Source organism: Pempheris klunzingeri, chromosome 20, assembly GCF_042242105.1.
Source record: "Pempheris klunzingeri isolate RE-2024b chromosome 20, fPemKlu1.hap1, whole genome shotgun sequence".
NCBI lineage: Eukaryota > Metazoa > Chordata > Actinopteri > Acropomatiformes > Pempheridae > Pempheris > Pempheris klunzingeri.
This window is the reverse complement of record NC_092031.1, coordinates 15,469,247-15,488,243: the sequence shown is the minus strand read 5'-3', so window position 1 is coordinate 15,488,243 and position 18,997 is coordinate 15,469,247. Positions and strand designations below refer to the sequence as shown.

Genomic DNA, 18,997 nt, shown 5'->3' with positions numbered 1-18,997 from the left:
TGTTTGTACCATTGGAAAAATACTCCGTTGCCTCTTTTTCCACATTTCCACAAGATATTTCCTGCAGGTGAAATAATGACTATTCAGCATTTTACCACACATTTAGGCATTATTCAGCAGGAATCTCTGCTGTTAGCACTTCTACTACTGCTGTTTGTAGTGGTTGACATCTTCTAAGCTATGAAATGGTAAAACAGGCCATGGTGATTTCATTAAACTCAGTTGGGTTGTGGTTCACATGTAACTAAATCATAGCTGGGACCTTAACCTTTCATTTGCTGCTGTGAGTACTGTAACATGAGATTTAGCAGAGAATGAAATGCGTTCCAACCAACCCAGGTCTCTCCTATTGTCAACATGGTGGTGAAAACAGCAGAGACGTGGATTTATTCATCCCGTATCGTTCCTGATTTTATACCTGTCTGCGATTTCTTGAGCAAAAATAACCCCAACCTCTCCTGCCATTCTTGCTTCCCCTGATAGTTTTTGTACAGTACTGAAATGTGCTTGATGGCCGACATTAACACATAAAACTGCACGAGTGCCGAGAAACAACTTTCTTTGGTGTGTAAGTGTGCAATGGAACAGGTTCGATTACAATCATGTTACACATTAGCAACATTTATTTTAGTATTACCATAGAAATATTCTCTACACAATGAGACTTCAGAGACTGGAGCAGATAATGTGCAGGTTTACAGTAATAATAATAATAATAATAATAATAATGATCACCATAAAGTGCAAGGTTCTTCGCTCGGTGGTGGACAAAAGCAGCACAAGCGACCACATTAGGCAACGTCAAATCAAGGTGCTTGTTTTGTCAGTACATTTAAATATGGCATGAGCTCAGTGGTTATCACAAACTGTATAAAAACTATTCTGTTCGGTCGTCTGCGCGATAAACACACAGGCATCTTTAAAGAATAAATATACATTCAGGTCAATGTAGAAAAATAACGACTTAAAAAATACATGTTTCTCCCCACTGTCCCCTCCATCCTCGTCCCCTTTCAAGTGTCCTCATATCACAAGTCTTTACATGATCAGCGCAGGGTGAGCTGGGACAGTAATAGAGTGTGTGTGTGTGTGTGTGTGTGTGTGAGTAAAGGATAGACAGAGTAATTAGCCCTACAGACAAGACAAGAACAAAGTTACGCAGCATCAGGCACTTCCATTCCCTGCAGCTTCATTGTCACACAGAGACAGCTTTGAGATGACGAGACGCTAACCCATCATCCTCGGTGCGGGGTAAACAACTAGCGGACCGACGGGACGCCACCGTGGGAGATTCCACAGACGTGACACATCACATCAGCTCCTGTGTCGGCGGGTCCAGCAGGGTTAGACCAGTGGCTGGGCTCAGATTTGGGCTGTTGTTTTCTTACTTTAGTTTTTCTCATTGGTCTTTTGTTCTAGTTACAACCACAGTTCCATGAAGTACGTCTGTAAAGCTCCGGGGAAATGTTTCACTTTACATTTATGTGTCCTTAGAACCTGTCACTATTTGTGATAGAATAATCTGCATAATCATTTAGTTTCCTAACTATGTGACTGGTGGGGGGGGGGTTGCACCCACTTTATACCACCAACCATTTTTCTAAGCATTCTGCAGGTTTTGACATGAATATCTCATCTTCCAGGAAGCAACAGATGGAGTTTGTTCACTTGTCACAATTGTATGTTTTTAAATTTCCATTTTTTTCTGACTTGAAAGAGTTTTTGAAGACAGGGTGTCGTAGCCCCCTGAGGCAAATTGTGATTTGTGATAGTGGGCTATATAGATTACATTTGACTTCATTTCTGAAGTTATTATCCCAGGTATTTGATTATTATATCATCATCAGTGGATTTCTGACATTATATCATAATCTGATTATTATCATAATCAATACTGTCCTACTAATACTATTAATGACAGACCTTGTGGTGAGACTGTTTAGTCAAACTACTGTTTCAAAGGTCAAGAATGAACTTTAAAACTCACAAGTCAGAAAATAACTAAAATATCCATAATTCCACAACAACTGAGCAAACTCAGACCATGTGATATGATTGAAAGCTCCAGAACAGCTACTAAATGGATCTAGAGGGGAGACGGTTTGTTCCGTGGTCAAAAATTAACTTCCTCTTATACAGCACTTGATTTTCATGTCATAATGACCTGGCGTGCGGTACCTTGACTGATGGGAAAGCTCTCCTTGTTGGCACATTCAAGTGTCTGTGGGAACTCCACAACCACAACTTAGAGTACTGGCTCCTAGATGCTAGATAGGTGGGTGTGAATGGGTAGGCTCACATTTGTTAGTATCCTTCCGCTGCAGCTCAACAAGTAAAAAAAACAGCAAATTTCAGACCAACAAGACGGTCATTGATCCACTTGACCTGATGAACTCTTCTCATATTTATTTAAAGAATAGGGACTGTGGGTTTTGGCCCCATTATTGACACTAAAGGTGCATTAGGAAAAGATCTCTTAAAGGTCAGTAAGTGCAGCTTCTGGGCCTGAAAAGTGAAGCCAATGTGGAAGTGCCATATACCTGCATTCTTCCTAAAGGCCAGCAGGGGGCGACTCTGCTAGTTGCAAAAGACTAGTATGTGTAGAAGAATGTATGGAAGTCAATAAGAAAATTGCCCTACGTCTCACTTGACTTATTCCCTCAGTAAACATAAACACCTTCCTAATGAGCAGGGTAAACTTTAGGGCAGGACAACCTTGTGTCTAACCAATCAGAGATGGGCCATGGCAAAATCTAACCAATTAGACGCAGACATTGTCTTGAAATTAACGTCACTTCTGGTTCTGAAACCAAGATGGCGACGCCCAGACTGCCAAACTTCAGGCTTCAAAACGGACCAATGGGTGACATCCCAGTGACCACGTCCACCTCTTTGACACAGTCTGCAGTGTGAACAGGAGACTGTTTCACTGTTCATACAGGTACCTGACTGCTGTTTGAAGACAGACTTGGAAAGCTGATTTGTCAAGGATGACATCAAAAATGTCTAAAACTAAAAATCTGATTTTTCTTCCTTCCTAGCTGGATAATTCTCCCACCACCTCATCTCATCAAGGCAAACACTACTGAATTCACGTGACCCTTGTAATGTTCATGTCGGGCACATTTTTAGCTGTGATACAGCATCTCACACAAGTTTTAACAAGTTTTAACAGTGCAGGTTGATTTTTGAGATCGGTGAAACGTCTTGGTATGTAGTTGCTGTAAGCAGTTGTAGGCCATGTAAACTAACAAACTACAGAGGCCCCTGATGGACACAAACCCTTATGATGTACAGTAAATACAGTACAATCCCAGCATGCACTCTGTTATCAAGTCGCATCCAGTTTTCTACTTTTGGTACTATCAGTCATCACTTGTATAGTGTGTTGTGTGGTTTGAGATGAAGAGCTGTGTGGACAGAGGAAACTACACTGTGCGTCTCAGCATTGATCTAACTGTACCGGAGGAGAAAGGCATGCAGGCGGATCAAATCACCTCGGAGGACTTTGAAACGCATACAAGACTAAAACACATGTTGTACAGTAGTAACAGTCTATGTGTTCACAGGTTACAGGTACAGCACTGCATGTTAGTATGGGACTGACCACCTCACTGTAGTCTGGAATATGTACAATACGCATGAGTCCAGTACTGAACGGTTCAGCTCGGTGTGGAAGAGAGACAGAGAGAGCGGCCATGTTTACATGCACAGAGAACTCTTCCTCTTCTTCACGCGATTACACACGTTAACTTGATTTCAGGTCAAAAATGCATAACTCTGCTACTGTTCTACTTTATTTAAGGTTGAAAAGTTATGACCCATGACAAAAAAAAAAGATCCTAAAGTACCTGTATCAGCATATTTTGATCAATACCGACAAGTTTGTCTGACAGTGGAAGAGTCCAGCGGCTAAGAGCGGCCCACAGCTAGCACAGGTGGCAATGACTGCACCCCAGTTAGCCCCTTCACCCCTCAGGTACAGGTCTGAATTAGATGATTGGCTCTTCTCTGTGGAGAAACTGTGACTTAATTGTCACCAGTTCAAGCTATCCAGCTCCCCTTTAATTCAAGGCAGCTCAGCTCAACCTGAATGTAACATTCACTAGAGTTTGGCTTATGTCCAGGTGACTCTGTGCATGTAAACGTACCACTGACCAGGCTGGAAGTAGCTGGTGAGAGGAAGAGCAGAGAGAGGGGTTACAGAGAGCAAATGAAAACACCGACCCTGGGCCTCAAACGCCACTCACACACTGCGATGGAGCCTCTGACTCCCTCTCGCGGCGCCCTCCCCACCAACCTACTGAGACATCATCACATTTCACACCTCCAGGCCCCAGTCTCTGAAGAAGCCTTTGGCCACTCTCGACTCTCGGAAAGTCACTGTGAGCGAGTTGAGGGTGACGTCCGTGATGGTCACCTCCCCCGCACCGATGACGGGTCTCCACACGTCGCCCCCGTCCTCGTCGCCGTTGTCCGCCTTCTCTGATGCGGTGACCTCCACTGGGCCGACAGCAGAGCTCCACTTGTCTGTCCTTCCCTGTCCTGAACGAGACGGGACCATGGAGAGGGAGAGGCAGAGGGAGAGGAGGGAAGAGCTGTGTTGCATCAAGCCTTTCACATGTGGACTGTTATTGAGTTAAACTCCGTGGTCCGGCCTGGATAGATTATCTCTGCTCTGATAGATGTTACAAACTGACAAAGGCAGATAGGATGCATTTAGCTGCAGGGACAGACAGCTCTGAGTGCTTCTGAGGTGATTAGGGGGTATGGAAGTGCCTCAGTCTGCACTCCACATCACTGTCCTGACAAGATTTAGTAACATCTCATCAATTTTTCTACTCCATCTTAACTATCAAACTTAAAATGCATTGTTCATTTATTAAGGGTTTACATCTGCCAAGGTGTCAAACTTTTAAGCAGAGGGATGTTATATTGTAGGACAGACTGTGTTGTCAGTAGATCTTATTGGTTGCACTGTAGGGCAGTTTTAAACAGACTTCAAATACTGCAGAGTCTTTAATGAGTCTATATTTTGACCTCTACATGATTTAATCAGCTCAGGATGGAGGAGGTTTTTGGTTGCATGCCCAGTGAAGGACAAAAAAAGCCTGTGCGTGTCCGTGCCTACTAGAGGGTTCACAAAGGGTCACGTAAACTGGGTCGTGATGGTGATTAGAGTCCACTGGCTGGCCGGCTGACACACTTACCATTTAAAGTGCCTCCGTTCCTCCCTGTCGTCTCCTCTTTCTCCTCTTCTCTATCCTCTTCATCTTCTGCATTGTCGTCGTCCTCGTCGTCCTCCTCCTCCTCCTCCTCCTCCCCCACCTCCTCCTCCTCATCCTCCTCCTCCTCCTCCTCCTCCTCTTCTTCTTCTTCTTCCTCTCCCCGGCTTTCCCAGGGGGAGTCAAGGCACTTGAACTCTGACCTCCTGGGTCCACTTTTTCGATGTGCTGGCTGTGTTTGCGGGTCCTGCCCGCAGCCAACGTACATCTGGTCCTCATCCTCGTGGACCAGAGAGCGCGCCAGGGAGAGCCGCAGGCGAGGCGCAGGTTTCTCTGGAGTCTTGTGAGCGCTGCGGAGATCCATGGTGTAGACGGTATTCTGAATAAAGATCAGAGAGCAAACACCTGAAAACTTTAAAAAGCTTTAAATATTTGAAAATTCTATAATTTGAGTAACACTTAAACTGGTAACAGAGGAGAGCAGGTTACCACCAAGTGTTACAAAAGGTAAAAAAGACAAATGTAGGTTAGAAAACTCCAAACTTTACCTGCAGAAGAAGCCTTTTGGCTTTGGATCCTTTTCTCCTGTGACCCAGAGCTCTGTCTCTCTGCTCTCTAAAAACAGAAACACACTATTGAGAAAAGGCTGATGGCTTAATTAAGACAGAAGAAAAACACATCCATAGTAAAAACAGCCAAACAAAGCAGTTCCTTAGAAGGTAACCTGTGCAGTTACATTAGCATTAACAATGCACCAACAAAGGCGTTTGCAGCCGGGTGACATCAGCCAGAAAAACAAAACCCCAAAACAAAACAGACAATAACAACAGTCAGACACACAACACACCACCCTGAAGAAGGCTGAAACATATTTATAAAGTCCAGTTAAAAAAAGGAAGGAAATCCATTCAATGTGTTTGTCAGACCATACACATACACAATGAGTTGTTGGTGAGTAGCACTGGATGTAAACACAAACTATGTTTAAAAGAAAACTCCACAGGACACCTTTTAAGAAAATCAGACATCAACATCTTTTAAAACTGAGAGGAAACACCCAGCACCACTTGCTATCAGGAGATGAAGTGTGTTTGCCCCACCATTAGAAATGTGGAAAGGTGTTTGTCTGGCCCTCTTTGGACATGATTTGCTCCTCCTCACATCTTTCGGGACCCTTAGATGTGGATTTTACGTGTTTTTGGGAGGTTTGGATCCAACAGCCCAGGACATGTGCTGATGCCAGCTGGAGAGAGGTCTTGGATCTGGGATCTGAGTCATAACCGCTTTACGATTAATATAATGTAAGAAGAAAAGTGATTTATGCTGCACGTTGCTGCTCCACCATGTGTCAAACCGTCTGGTCTTTTTTTCAGGAAACTTACTTCTCTTCGTAGACCTGCACCAAGCGCTGGTCCAGAATGTGCTCCTCAGGCTCCCATGTACTGTATCTGCGAGATGTAAAAACAGTACATACAAGCCTCCCTTTATTTTTCTATTCATTTGTTACAGCATTCAATCTGGTAATTGAATGAGCCTGTCTGCTTATCACTGTGTTGTTCTAAAACATTTTCTTAACAGATCTTATTTCTTAACAAATCTTCAGTAACTAAAAGGGGCTCACACAGTGGCTCACACAGAGCTTTGTTAATAAATCAATCTGTCAAAGAACTTATTTACATGGCCGTGGTACCTTCCTGTGCATATGTAGAGTATGTTGTATATGATGCACATTGGTAAGTGTTACATAATCCATCCATCCTCTTGACGAAGTTCACATACTCACTTTGGAGGCCATCCTTTCCACTTCAACAGATACTCCACATTCCCCTGCAGAGGCATAAAGTTTAAGAGCAGCGTAAGCCCACATGTTTATCTCACACAGAGTTTTACTGTAGCTTTTTTAAGATCAAATGTGACCTCTTGGACACCGTAGATGAAGGCGTTCAGGTCAAAATGTCAACCTGTGCTGCAGCACTGATTTGGATTTCATAAGGCAGATGGTGCCGACATCATTTGCTGCAGAGGTCACTCACCTCCTACAAATCTTTAGGAATTTTAAATTTGCAGTATCACACGAGTATATTATATGAAAATAGATACGCGCAAGTCTTTTATCTCTGAACACAACTGATCACTGTCTAAATTAGTGGTTTTCTTGCTTGATGACAATCACTTGCTGTAAGTGGCACTGACCTCCATCTTCCACTCTATTTAATATCTCTATTCCATTATACCCTTATTTTTGAATGGAGTTTATGTGTGGGAGGATGTTGCCATGCCATCGGGTAATATCTAACAGATAATGTAAAATGTACTGTACGTTTTCAGTTTACCAGCCTAGTGTCTCAGCATTAGTCATCCTCAGTGACATCATCCAATAATAACTTCCATGCTCTCAAAGGTATTCTCGGCGGGTGAAGTCACCGCTCTTCCCGACTTCATTTTACTCACCCAGTTCTCCATCCACAGCAGAAAGGCAAATAAATGTACACCACCTTGGGTGAGACTTATGGCCTCAATGAACATAAGTGCATGCGTGTGAGGTTTTATGGCAAATAGCAATGTGTTTTGTGTTATCATCCCAGAGAGCAGTTCAACTCAAAATGCCTCTGTGTGCTCTGGTAATGCAAAATATTGTTAAAGTATGGTTATACGACTATCAGCAATGTCAGTGTATGATCCCATATTGGCCTAATATCTGCTAAACTTTTGCTTTGTGCTCCATCAAGCCTCACACTGAGCTTAGAGCCAAATCATTTATACAGACTGTAGACAAATTATATCAAGTAAATCTTCATTATAAACACCAATGAAATAGAAGTTCAAGTTATACTGTATATTTTACCATGTCGCTGTTGGCTGCATGAATGTGAATATTTTTACTATTATTTTATTAGGATTTACTTTTGAAGTTTGGGGCAAAGACAAAACCAGCAATGTGAAGAAATACTTTGTGGAAATGTGATGGGCATTTACACCACAAATTAATTCATGTTTTTTTTTTTAAATGCCCAAAGATAAATAAATAATCAAATTAAAGGTTGCAGCCCCACTGCATGATGTCCACATATTAAATCAGCTGCTATATGACCATTTTCAATGTGGCCATAGCTGTTAGATCTAACTGAGTGGAGGTGCAGCTAATAGGAATAATGGCTAATACTCCCTACCTTTGTCTCTGCGCTTAGAAGTTAGCATACTTCAGACTTATTGTTTACATTATCACTCTAGTGCATGTACCCAGTTTATCAGTGTTCAATAGTTCAGAGAGACGTTAATCAATAGATGGGGGGGAACTACTGGCGAACAGGAGAGTTTCAGGGGGGCCTCCCGGGCTCCGGGGGACCCATCATTTCTATCTGCGCAACTCATGTGTCAACACCATACGGTCCCTCACCCCCCAAAGCCAAAACAGGCCCGAAATGAAGGTGTTTGTTTCCTCCCAGCACCCCGTGAGCTCCCACTAACCGAGCACCTGACGGGCTGAGCTGTGGAGCAACAACACCGTCCACGTTACATTAAAGGGCCGTCCTCCTTTAACCCGCCCCCTGCACACAGCCTGCAATTAGATAACCAGATTAGCCGCGCGACTCTCCTCATTTAATCTCTCGAGCTTTCATTAGCATCCAAAGTAGCATCTCTTCCTCCCAGAAACGTGTCCCCTCCGCAGGCTGCCTCCGTCCCGCAGCTCGGCGGACTGACACATTTAGGAAAAAGCAGACAAACGTTACCTTTCTAACTCTCTTCTTCACGATTGACTCCACAGCAAACACTTGCTCCCCGATAGCTGACAGCTCCATCTCCGCGCGCCGTCCGCCGCCTTCTACCTGCCAAAGTAACGTGCTTCTCCGTCACAAACTAAGCTAACGTTAACTGCTTATGACAGCGCTGCTCCGTCCTCCTCTTCCTCCTCCTCTTCCTCCTCCGCTTTGCTTTCCTCACACTTTGAGGGCCCCTGTGACCGGAGCCACTTCCTTATGCTGAATCTTTCCGAGCGTCCGGTGACTTTACAAAATCTGCGACACATCTGCACACCGCTTCGCGCGCGCCCGTCCGCGAGAGAGCGCGCCCTTACGCTGAGTCCCTGCGCGCGCCACCAGCTGCCTCCTCATCCTCCTCATCCTCCTCATGATGGACACCGAGCACAGCGTCAGTGTGGCACTCACACTGAGCAGAAACAGAGATGCTACACATGCGAGAAATAGTCACAACCACGAGGCATTCAAGTGTAAACACTGTGCAGAATATCACCTGTGACTGGTTGTTACGTTTGACTTTATTGGTGCTGATGCAGTTATGAAACACTGGCAGTTTACTGTAGCAGCCCCCCCCCCCCCCCCCCCCTCCAAAAGGGTCACCAAGTAACTCTCAAAGGTTGGAAGATGATGACTTGGGCGAGGAGGAGGAAGCCACAAATGTCCGCATCACAAATTTGTCTTTACTTTTTCTATCTTTTAAGTCATCTGAAATAAATGAAATGTGGCAAACTGTCCCAACCAGACCAGGTGGGCTTACCAGCCGAAGAGGCTGGAAACCACACTGGTTTATTGTTTAACAGTGCAGCGAGATTTTAGTGTTTTTTAATGTAAAGATCTTCATTTGAAAAGTAACTAGTAACTGCAAATATATGTGTGCAAAAGTATACAGTATATATATATATATATATATATATATATATGTATATATATATATATATAGTATAACCCTCTGAAATTAAGTGGAGTAGAAGTGTAAAGAAGTGTAAAATGATGGAACTCTATTGCAAGTATCTCAGAGTTGTATTTAAGTACTTGAGTAAATGTACCTAAATGACGGACATTCTGCTGCTAATCTCAACAATGATCCATTTAATACACCCACACTGTTGCTTATACATAAAGTGCCATTATGAGCATTTTATTTTTATGCAAAAAAAAAAAAAAAAAAAATTAAAAAAGAAACAAAATTACAGTGACAATCTGGATTCCTTAAGTAGGAGGGGCTGAGCGATTGTCATGGCAAAAAAAAAAAAAAAAAAATGAAGCAAATGCTGCTTGGTGCGATGCGTTCAGGTCTCAGCAAATGAATGGCAGCCTCTCTGATGTTTCGATGCAGGTTCACTTGGATGTAGTGTGACATTAAAGGTCCGCAGACTGGGCTGCAAGTGAAGTGTTTCAATCCAAAATAAGCACATGCACCATTGAAAAACGTGTGATCTTGTCTTTATAAAATCATACTATTCCAAACTATTGTAAATAACATAAAGCCCTTGGCTGCAAAAGTGAAAACATCTTTTCTTCGGCTGTTTCTCCTCAGTATTTACGACAAATTGGTGCTTTGGAATAAATCTCCTGAAACGGCACAAACTGCACAGCCCCTCTTAATCTTTCAGAGCAACACATTATCTTTTCTATGTAAACAAGTTAAGGCCAATATTGTCTGTAGTCAACAGACAATACATGTATAATATTAACAGTTTATCTTGAGCTGATAGATTTGAAAGCTACGAACAGTGGAATCTCTCATAAGGCTCATTTCACAAGCACACGTTTGGCTGGACATGTGCTCACTGGGCGGCCCATCCACGCTCACTCTTCTTTCCACATCTCCAACATAGTTCTCTACAGAGGCACGCTGCGCTCCATCTGACTGACTACTTCCCTTTGTGCTACCAACCACCAACCAGACCCCTCCTCACACGAAACCTCACACATGACAGACCCCCTCCCCCTCCCCCCCGCTGACTGTACATGACATGGTGGGACTATCTGGGGCATCCTCTCAGAGCTGTGTTTGGCAGGTTTGACAAGAAATGTTTAAGAGGAGGAGGAGGAGGAGGTCTGTGTCAGCTGAGCTCCTGTGCTACAGCAGGCTGCTGTGGTGGTGACCCCAGTGGAGCCAACGGAAAAGAAAAATCAAACAATGTAACGTCTCTTATTTTGTCTTTTGTGGTGTCGTTTTACCACTGTGCAAGAAATGACTGTGTCTTTAATTACGCAAGAGTGGATGATATGGACAAATAAAATAATACATTATGGTGATATGACAGTTTTGGTGATGAAGATCACTTACTCACTTGCTCTGGAGCTTTTGAGAGAAACGCACAGTCCTCATCAGCAGGTTAGATTTACACTATTTCCATAGAAAATCACTTATAACATTTAATACATTCAAAAATAGCTGCCAATTAATCTGTTTGACTAATTGACTGTTAGCACTTCTGAAAAGTTTGAGCATCTACATTTCCATGGCAACGGAGCCAACTAAGTCTACTGATGAGGACTGTGTAATGCGGTCAAAAGCTCCAGACATAGCTTGTAAGCAGACCTCGAGTTGAGATGGTTTTCTTTTGTAACTATTTCGCTGTAACTACACACGATAATACAAAGTATGGACTCTATGTGTAATCTTACATTTTGGGAAAAGACTTGGATACGTTTGATTCTGACACCAGGTTTCCTGTCATCATCATTGGTATCCCTATTCACTCCTGTCACTCAGTACATTTCTACTGAAAGATGATAATCATCAGTATTGCATCATTTCAGCGAGCCCTCATCATAACCTTAAAAGTAACCATTTGAATGTGAACAATAAAAAAAAACTGGATGAGTGCTGCGGTCACTTCTGCCTTGAAGGGAAACTGAGGCGGCCCTCCACTAGAGGGCGTGCTCGGCCCGGGTGTTGCATTGTTTTGTTGCATATAAAACGGTTGTGTCTGCATGGCCTCTGTACAGTATAGGCTCAGTCGGTGCCACAAATGTTGTTTTGAAAGTGGATCACATACGACGTTGGCAATGTGATAAGTCTCTGATTTAGACGTGTGATATGAAAAACGGGACAGAGAGGAGGCTTACGGTGAAGTCACGATGAGGCAAAGAAGGGCACGCTTTGGTGACAATGAAGGACGGAGGATACGGACACAGAGGGAGAGATTCATGAATATGATGGGAGGGACAGAAAGATGAATCAGTGAACATCATGACTGAAGCAGGGAGGACCACTGAGACAGATAAACACAGCGTCCGTCATAAAGCCTGAACTCCCATGATTTTGGAAACTCGAACAGTAAAAAGGAACAAAAAAAATTGAACAGATCCAAACTGACATTGAAAAATAGTCAATATATATATAAAAACACAAGAATAGCAGAAACAGAATAGTAACTTTTTCTAAGTCTTGACTGTGTTGTGAGTAAAGGACTGTGGTTCTTTGATTGTCCCTGTAAAGTGTTGGCTTCCTTCACTGCTTTGCATCTTATCAGATAAGAGTCCAGCAATGGTTGTGTAAACAAAACCCAAAAGAGGGGGAACAAAATCTGCAAGTGTGCGTCCACGTGATTGGCTGTGCACGACTCTACTTCCTCTCCCGTTCATCCTGTGACTGGCCCGTCGGCCCAGTAGGAGCTCCGATCGGCTGCTTAGCCCCCTTAGCCATCAGACCGCCATGTTTGGTGCGCCTCGACTTCCTCTGAGACGACCAGTAGGAGTTCACAGTTCTTCCCTCGCAGCTGCTGGCGGAGAAACTTCCTGAGATGTGGCAAAGTAAACAGAACAAAGCACAGCCACGTTTATGATGATGGAAAGCAACATGAGCAACTCTTTTATGTCAATTTGGATAAAGGCAGGCAAACCAGACAACACACAGGGTCACATCTTTCAATGGCAGACCTGATTTAAAGCTGCCAGCTCATCTTTTGGCCACTTAGGGGCAGCAGAAGCACAACATTAGGCGTTAAATGCTCCACTATGTTCACCAGCTAGACGTGAACTATACCTGTTTGGTGGGCAGATAGCATGCAGTGGAATTATTCTATATATAAACAGGTGTCACGTTTAATGAGAGTGGAGAAACTAAAACAATGAGCTAAAAATGCTCATGCAGTGTAGAGCAGAGGACTGTACCGTCTGCCTCTAGTGATAGTTTAGTGATATTATTATGAAATAGGCGTAGGGTTGTGTGAGTCACAGGCAAAACAAGATGGTGAGTTTTTGTTTTGGGATTATGTTTTCAGACCCAGAACAGCGCTGTGAAACTGGTGCTTGGCATCTACAAACAACAGTAAGGGATAAAATTAAGATACCATCAGCTGTTACTGGCAAAATAAATGCTGACAGGATGATCAAGACCCCAAAGTGAAAGAGGAAGTCATTTCCTGTATATATCCGTTTTTGGGAAACACACCTCTTAAAAAGGGACTGTAACGACTGTAATGCAGCATGTGTTGCTCTAGCTTATGTCTAACAGATAGCAGCCTTTCTCTGATTTGCTCTCCTCTCCTCCACGTTGTCAGAGCTGTAATGATTTGCGCTGCAGCGAATGCAAACTCAACACTTCCTGCTGCTGCTTCACAGTAAAAAGTCTTCGAGCTGTGAACAAATTCAAGGCTTTTACTGTGAAACAACTGCAGAAAGTGTTAATTAAGTCACAGAGGTTAGTAAACCGCTGAATATCAAGTTTCACGGCAAACTGGCCAATACTTTAGGTAAGAGATAATGTGCAGTGAGACGCTCATTACTGCAAAACAAATCCTGCTAGGGTGATGCAGGCCCCCGACACGAAGCCTCTCTGGCACTATTATTCAAAATCACATCACAAAAATTCAACAACGCAATATCTGTGATCATAGCTGGCCAAGAAAGAACACACACTCATACACATCCTTTCACCTGAGCTCATCCGGGTCGCCGATGGGTTGAGGGCTCCGCAGCTTGGAGTCCAGGTTGTAGTAGACCCCTCCCACCTCTCTGACTCCTATCCAGTGCTGGCGTTTGAGCGGCAGCTGCAGAGGCCCCCAGCGCAGGTTGGATGGCACGTTCAGGATGAAGCCCGTCACGTTGCACAGCTCGATGCTGCCTACGTCCCTGGAGGAAGAGAGGTGACTTTTACTTTTTGTAAACTTCTCTTTTGTGTTGAAGCAGCAAGACGGCCAGAAAACATTACGGAGAAATGGGCGATGAAACAAATGTATCATGCTGCAATTTATTATAGTAGTAAATGTCATCTATATACGATGTAGGGTCAAATGCTTTGACAGTTCCTTATTCTATTAAATACAGTTTGTATAACCTCACTTACATGGCCATTGACCATTTTCTCTAGCACACTACGAGTGTAAGATTCACTTTAGACTACTGCCTGTCTTTTAATTCCATGTGCTTGCTAAATAAGCTTTAATCTGTTTGACATCATTATCATAAGGGGAAAGAATCACAGGGTCACTGTGTGTGTGATACATTGCCCACACTAACCACAGGAGCACAATGATAGCAACACATTAAAAAAAAAATCATCTACAATACATCATGACATTGATGTGGCTGGAAATTAAGCGGCAGGAGTTTTTGTCAGTTATTATAGAAGACCCATCAAATGTCCAAAAGCCATAAACTGGCTGTTTCAACATTTGATGGCTGAACTGCCACAAATGTAAACAAGTAAAAGACACGGGTGACTATTTACAATGACAAAAATGTGAAAGCTTTAAATGATTTAGGCTCAGTCACCACTGTTACATCAATCAGCAACAGACACAAGCATTGTTGTTTTTATCACCAGATTAAGAGTAACTATGATTTTGTTTTAGTCAAGACAAGGAAACAGGAATATGGCTTGCCTGATGGCATTATTTAACCGCAAGTTAAAAGCAAGTTAACGGCTGCTGTTGTTGTCAACAGTCACGTAAGACTGTTAATGAGGGGAAACAGGAACGCTGATAAAAACGCTCCCTTAGCCTTTGTCGACTGATGGAGCTGCTGACTAATCAAAGAGGTCATTCAAGGCCCTGCTGATTAGGTGGCTGAGGCGCAGAGGGGGGGGACACAGGGAGCCTCTTTACAACATTTACATTACGTTTGTATTCTAGGAGTCCTAAGTGGATCACCCTGTACTGCAGGCGGCACAGCTAATATAGCAGTTTGATTTTTTTGTTCACCACCATGTGTATTCAGGGAAGATAAAAAGGCAACAAAAGAAGCAAGCCAGATGGGATAAAGACTACTTTTGGGGGGGGTGGGGGGGTTCGGCACCGTCTGTCTGACCCTCATATTGACCATTTAGGGAAACAACAAGGACGGCAGATAAAAGCTGTACTGCAGCCACAACACAAGCCACTAAGGTGAACAAGGGTGAAAAGAAAGGGTTACTGTCCTTTATCTTCCTTATGTTTGCTAGTGCAAGAATAAAATCAGGATGAATCTTTTCAGCACCTGCCCTACATACCTTCTTTTATCCCACCAAACTGCCTCAAACCCTCGGGTCTGCAGGGCCGCCATAATAACATTTACATCATAGTTCCCATTACCCAGCATGCTCTTCTTGTGAGGCGTCACCAGAGTGCTGGGAGAAAGCCTGCAACAAGTTGACAATAGAGATTAACACATAATCCACAACATTTCGTGTACGCAGGCTAAATTTTGGTGAACCGGCATTCCCACCTCTGGTATATTTCCTGCAAGGTGTCTTTACTGAAGGCCGTCCCGTCCTGGAAGACGTTGTTGAGCGCGTGCAGGGCGCACAGCTCCCTCCGCTGCTTCTCGTGATAGATGGCCGGAGGTGTCAGAGGGGGTTGAGGAGGCAGTGGGGGTGTGAGGGAGGAAGAGGAGAATGAGAGATCCTGCTGCTGCTGCTGCTGTTGAGAGTCCGTGGGATCCCTGCACCTCCTCTCCTCCGCTCCCACCACCACCACCTCCCCTCCTCCTCCTCCTCCTCCTTTCTGCTTGCTGACCTTCCAGCGCATGCAGCCCAGCTCTTGCAAGCCGCCTCGTCCCTTCCCCTTCCACTCACCGGCTGGATACGGAGCGCTCCCCATCGCTGGACGTTCACCACCGCCGCCGCCGCCACCACCTCCTCCAGCTCCACCACTACCTCCACAACTACTACCTTCAGGACGCTACAACACCATCATGACAACCATTGCCATAGCAACCTCTCAGCCGGCTGGAAGAGAGGAGCTTGTGTGTCTCTGTGTATGGTCGAGGGGGAGGTGGGGGTTGCAAGGTAAATGAGACCTGTGGCTGTTTTACAGAGCAACACCTGCTCTCTCTAGAGGATGGATGAGGAGAAAGGTCAACAGGAGGGAGGGGGCAAAAACTGGAACTCAAGACGGGATTGCCAGCAAACAAAGAAAGCCCAGATGCTCCTCAGCAAAAGATAACTCCTCCAAGAACACCACAGCGGTGTCGTCAATCAAATTGCCGCTGCTGTCTGTGCGTTTCCACTTCCTCCATCTTCTGTGACTGTGATGACAGCTCTTTCCATCCAGTCGCCGAGCCTATAGCTCCCCAGTTCTTTCCATCACCAGGCTGCAGATCATAAAGCCTCACTTCCACTGGAACAGAAACAACAGCGATGGCTACCTGGAAAAGAAAGACAGAAAGAAAAGCTTAGTTTTCATTGTCTACTTTGGCTGTTCATCTCTAACTCATATTCATATAACTATAAATAACTATAAATAGTCATATAACATCACAAAGATGGTCACTAATTCCCACCACAAGTTCACAGATGACATCTTAGAACTGCTTACTTTCTCTGAACAACAGCCAAACACCATAAAACAACACTTTGAAGCAGGGCTGGTGTTGTTGCTGGTGGTGGTGGTGATGGATAGCTGAGAAAACATTAGAAGTTGCTACAACCTCCTCTTGGTCAGCAGAGCCCCAAATGAGAAGAAGGTAAACATTTCCAGCAGCTTGGATAGAGGAAGCAGGCTGTTCAGTAAGCTAGCAAAATATGACCGAACCAGCCCCGTACAGAACAAGACGCTCACAGCAGAGAGCTTACAGTCCACTCCGGAGGCACAGCCGCTGTTTTACTCTGAAACCATACGTGTCCAGATGAAATTAATCCATGATAGTAACAGATATCAGGCGTTAATCTTCTGGTTGCTCTACGTGACTCCGTGTCCACAGCAAACACAACCTCAACGCTTCCTTTAACGTCTCCTAACTTCATTTCCTCCACCACACCACTTACCTGGACGCTTCCTGCCGCTGGTGTCACAGCTGGACTATCACAAACCGGCCTAAAAACTCATTATACTCTCTCCTGTTTAGCTAAAAAGTGTCCAGCCCTTTGTCTTTGTCAGTTTTTCCCTGCTGTGGCTCTCTCCCTCTCTGTCTGTCTCTCTCTCTCTCTCCGTCCGTGCAGACGCGGACATGCGCAGTAGCGTCTGTCACCGCCTGCGTCAGTGCACAGAGGAGCAGCAGCAGTCCCTCCGAGGGCCTGCGAAACCCTTTCATTTCCACTTTACCCTGACTGGGCATGGTTAAAATGGATTAAAAAACACATGCGTTCACTATGCTTAATATCCTGTTTGTAGCAGCGATGTACAAGTAATTAAAAAAAAGTGTCCTGACTTTTAGGTCAGAAGTTAATGCACAGGATTAAAGGTCCCATATTATGAAAAGTTATTTCACAACATAAATATGTGTCCCTAGTGTGCCTACAGATCAAGCTATGAGTAAAGATGGTCCTCTCTCTTTTTATTCTCCTCCATCTTTCAGTAGTAGGGCTCCCCTTATGATGTCACAAGGGGATTTGTTGATCATGTGACCTCCTCCAGCCCTTCAGCAGGCCAACTCATGGATGCAAAAAGAGAATTAGAAACAGTGTTGGAGGAGGGGCTCCGGTCACTCTTATGAAAGTTGCTCAGTGGCTCATGAAGTCTAAAGAGTTTGACTTCCCGGGCTTAATTATTCATGTGTTCTCATCTGGGAATGTCTGCTGTACTGTGAGTGTTGGTTTGTGTCTATTGTTGGATGTGTGTTTTGCAGCTACTTTCATGCCCTTTTAAGTTGCCCCTTGGTGACAAATAAAGTATTCTGAATCTAAATCTGAATCTGAATCTGAATAAAAGCACTTGGATCTTCCACATTATTGGGCACATACAGCAGGCAGACAAGTGTCTTGGGTCTGCCGAGCTAGCTAGCCCTCTGCTATAATGAATGGGGATAAAATATCTGGCGGCTCTAAGTCTTTTTGGGCCTAATGGCATCATGTGACGGACATCATTGTTGTAATTCCACGGTTTGGACACTATGTCAAATTGGCATCAAAGCTTAGCGCACTTCCTGGTGGATCAACTGTCCTTGCCCACTGAAAACCCAGTGAATCCACCTCGCTGTCCGACATTGTTTATCCTCACTAAAACCAGCTCCTGGAGACAAAAAGATTTGGAGCGAAGCAGCAGATTCTTCAGTTCTTCTAAAACAGGGCGTTCAGACAGAGGCTGAAAACAGCTGCAGCAGCCACGTCTGGTCACGGCTGGTTATTGAACGTTAAACCATGTAAAGTTGTTCTAGTTGAAACTCCACATACAAGCATTAACTTGAAAATGAGCAGGATATGAGACCTTTAACAAGAACAACCTTAGTTTGCTCTCTGAATGCTTAAAGTAGCTATAACATAATCATTATGTTTTTAATGTTAACAGTGGATCCAGAGATAATTGTCTAAGATCTATGGTGCTTTTAAGCCTCTTTTAGCTCATTGTTTGACTTAACTTCACTGTTTTGATTCACCTGATGTGGAAACAAAAGCTGCTATCAGGGTGTACTTTGCATAATGATGACATTGCTAGTGGTCTTTTTTTAATCGCCTTTATCAAAACAATGTGACACAATGAATTGTTTCAGCCCTTGGTTTGTTTGTTTGGCTAATCTGTAAATGGATACAGGAATTGTTTCTGTTGAATTTTTGATATCTTGAGAGCAGATCAAACACTAGTTAAGTACCACCAGTAAACACAGGAGTAAAATCAACAGGGCTGCAAGTTTAAAGCTGCATTTGGC

The 18,997-nt window shown here is 44.0% G+C and overlaps 2 protein-coding genes across 2 annotated transcripts; both read right to left on the bottom strand.

Moving 5' to 3' along the window:
• Window positions 1-4,321: 4,321 nt before the first annotated feature.
• On the bottom strand, window positions 4,322-9,025 carry cbx7b (chromobox homolog 7b). Its single transcript, XM_070852431.1, has 6 exons — window positions 8,957-9,025; window positions 7,009-7,052; window positions 6,608-6,673; window positions 5,774-5,840; window positions 5,211-5,604; window positions 4,322-4,545 (listed from the first exon to the last, which is right to left on the bottom strand). The coding sequence occupies exons 1-6, from the start codon at window positions 9,023-9,025 to the stop codon at window positions 4,322-4,324; spliced, it is 864 nt and encodes a 287-aa protein (XP_070708532.1).
• A 1,117-nt stretch (window positions 9,026-10,142) lies between these two features.
• On the bottom strand, window positions 10,143-16,014 carry josd1 (Josephin domain containing 1). The gene is made up of 4 exons (XM_070851650.1): window positions 15,641-16,014; window positions 15,426-15,554; window positions 13,874-14,068; window positions 10,143-12,733 (listed from the first exon to the last, which is right to left on the bottom strand). Exons 1-4 carry the CDS (start codon window positions 16,012-16,014, stop codon window positions 12,634-12,636), a joined length of 798 nt encoding a protein of 265 aa, XP_070707751.1. The 3' UTR covers window positions 10,143-12,633.
• Between the last annotated feature and the right edge of the window lie 2,983 nt (window positions 16,015-18,997).

Excerpts from the sequence above, each read along its gene's own strand:
- cbx7b (XM_070852431.1), bottom strand. The coding sequence starts at position 9,025 with ATGGAGCTGTCAGCTATCGGGGAGCAAGTGTTTGCTGTGGAGTCAATC. Across the intron at positions 6,674-7,008 it reads TGGAAAGGATGGCCTCCAAA|ATACAGTACATGGGAGCCTG; the intron begins GTGAGTATGTGA and ends TACATCTCGCAG. Across the intron at positions 5,841-6,607 it reads GTGCAGGTCTACGAAGAGAA|AGAGCAGAGAGACAGAGCTC; the intron begins GTAAGTTTCCTG and ends TTCTGTTTTTAG.
- josd1 (XM_070851650.1), bottom strand. The coding sequence starts at position 16,014 with ATGGGGAGCGCTCCGTATCCAGCCGGTGAGTGGAAGGGGAAGGGACGA. Across the intron at positions 14,069-15,425 it reads GTTTGGTGGGATAAAAGAAG|GGACGTAGGCAGCATCGAGC; the intron begins GTATGTAGGGCA and ends CTCTTCCTCCAG. Across the intron at positions 12,734-13,873 it reads GGCGACCCGGATGAGCTCAG|GAAGTTTCTCCGCCAGCAGC; the intron begins GTGAAAGGATGT and ends GCCACATCTCAG.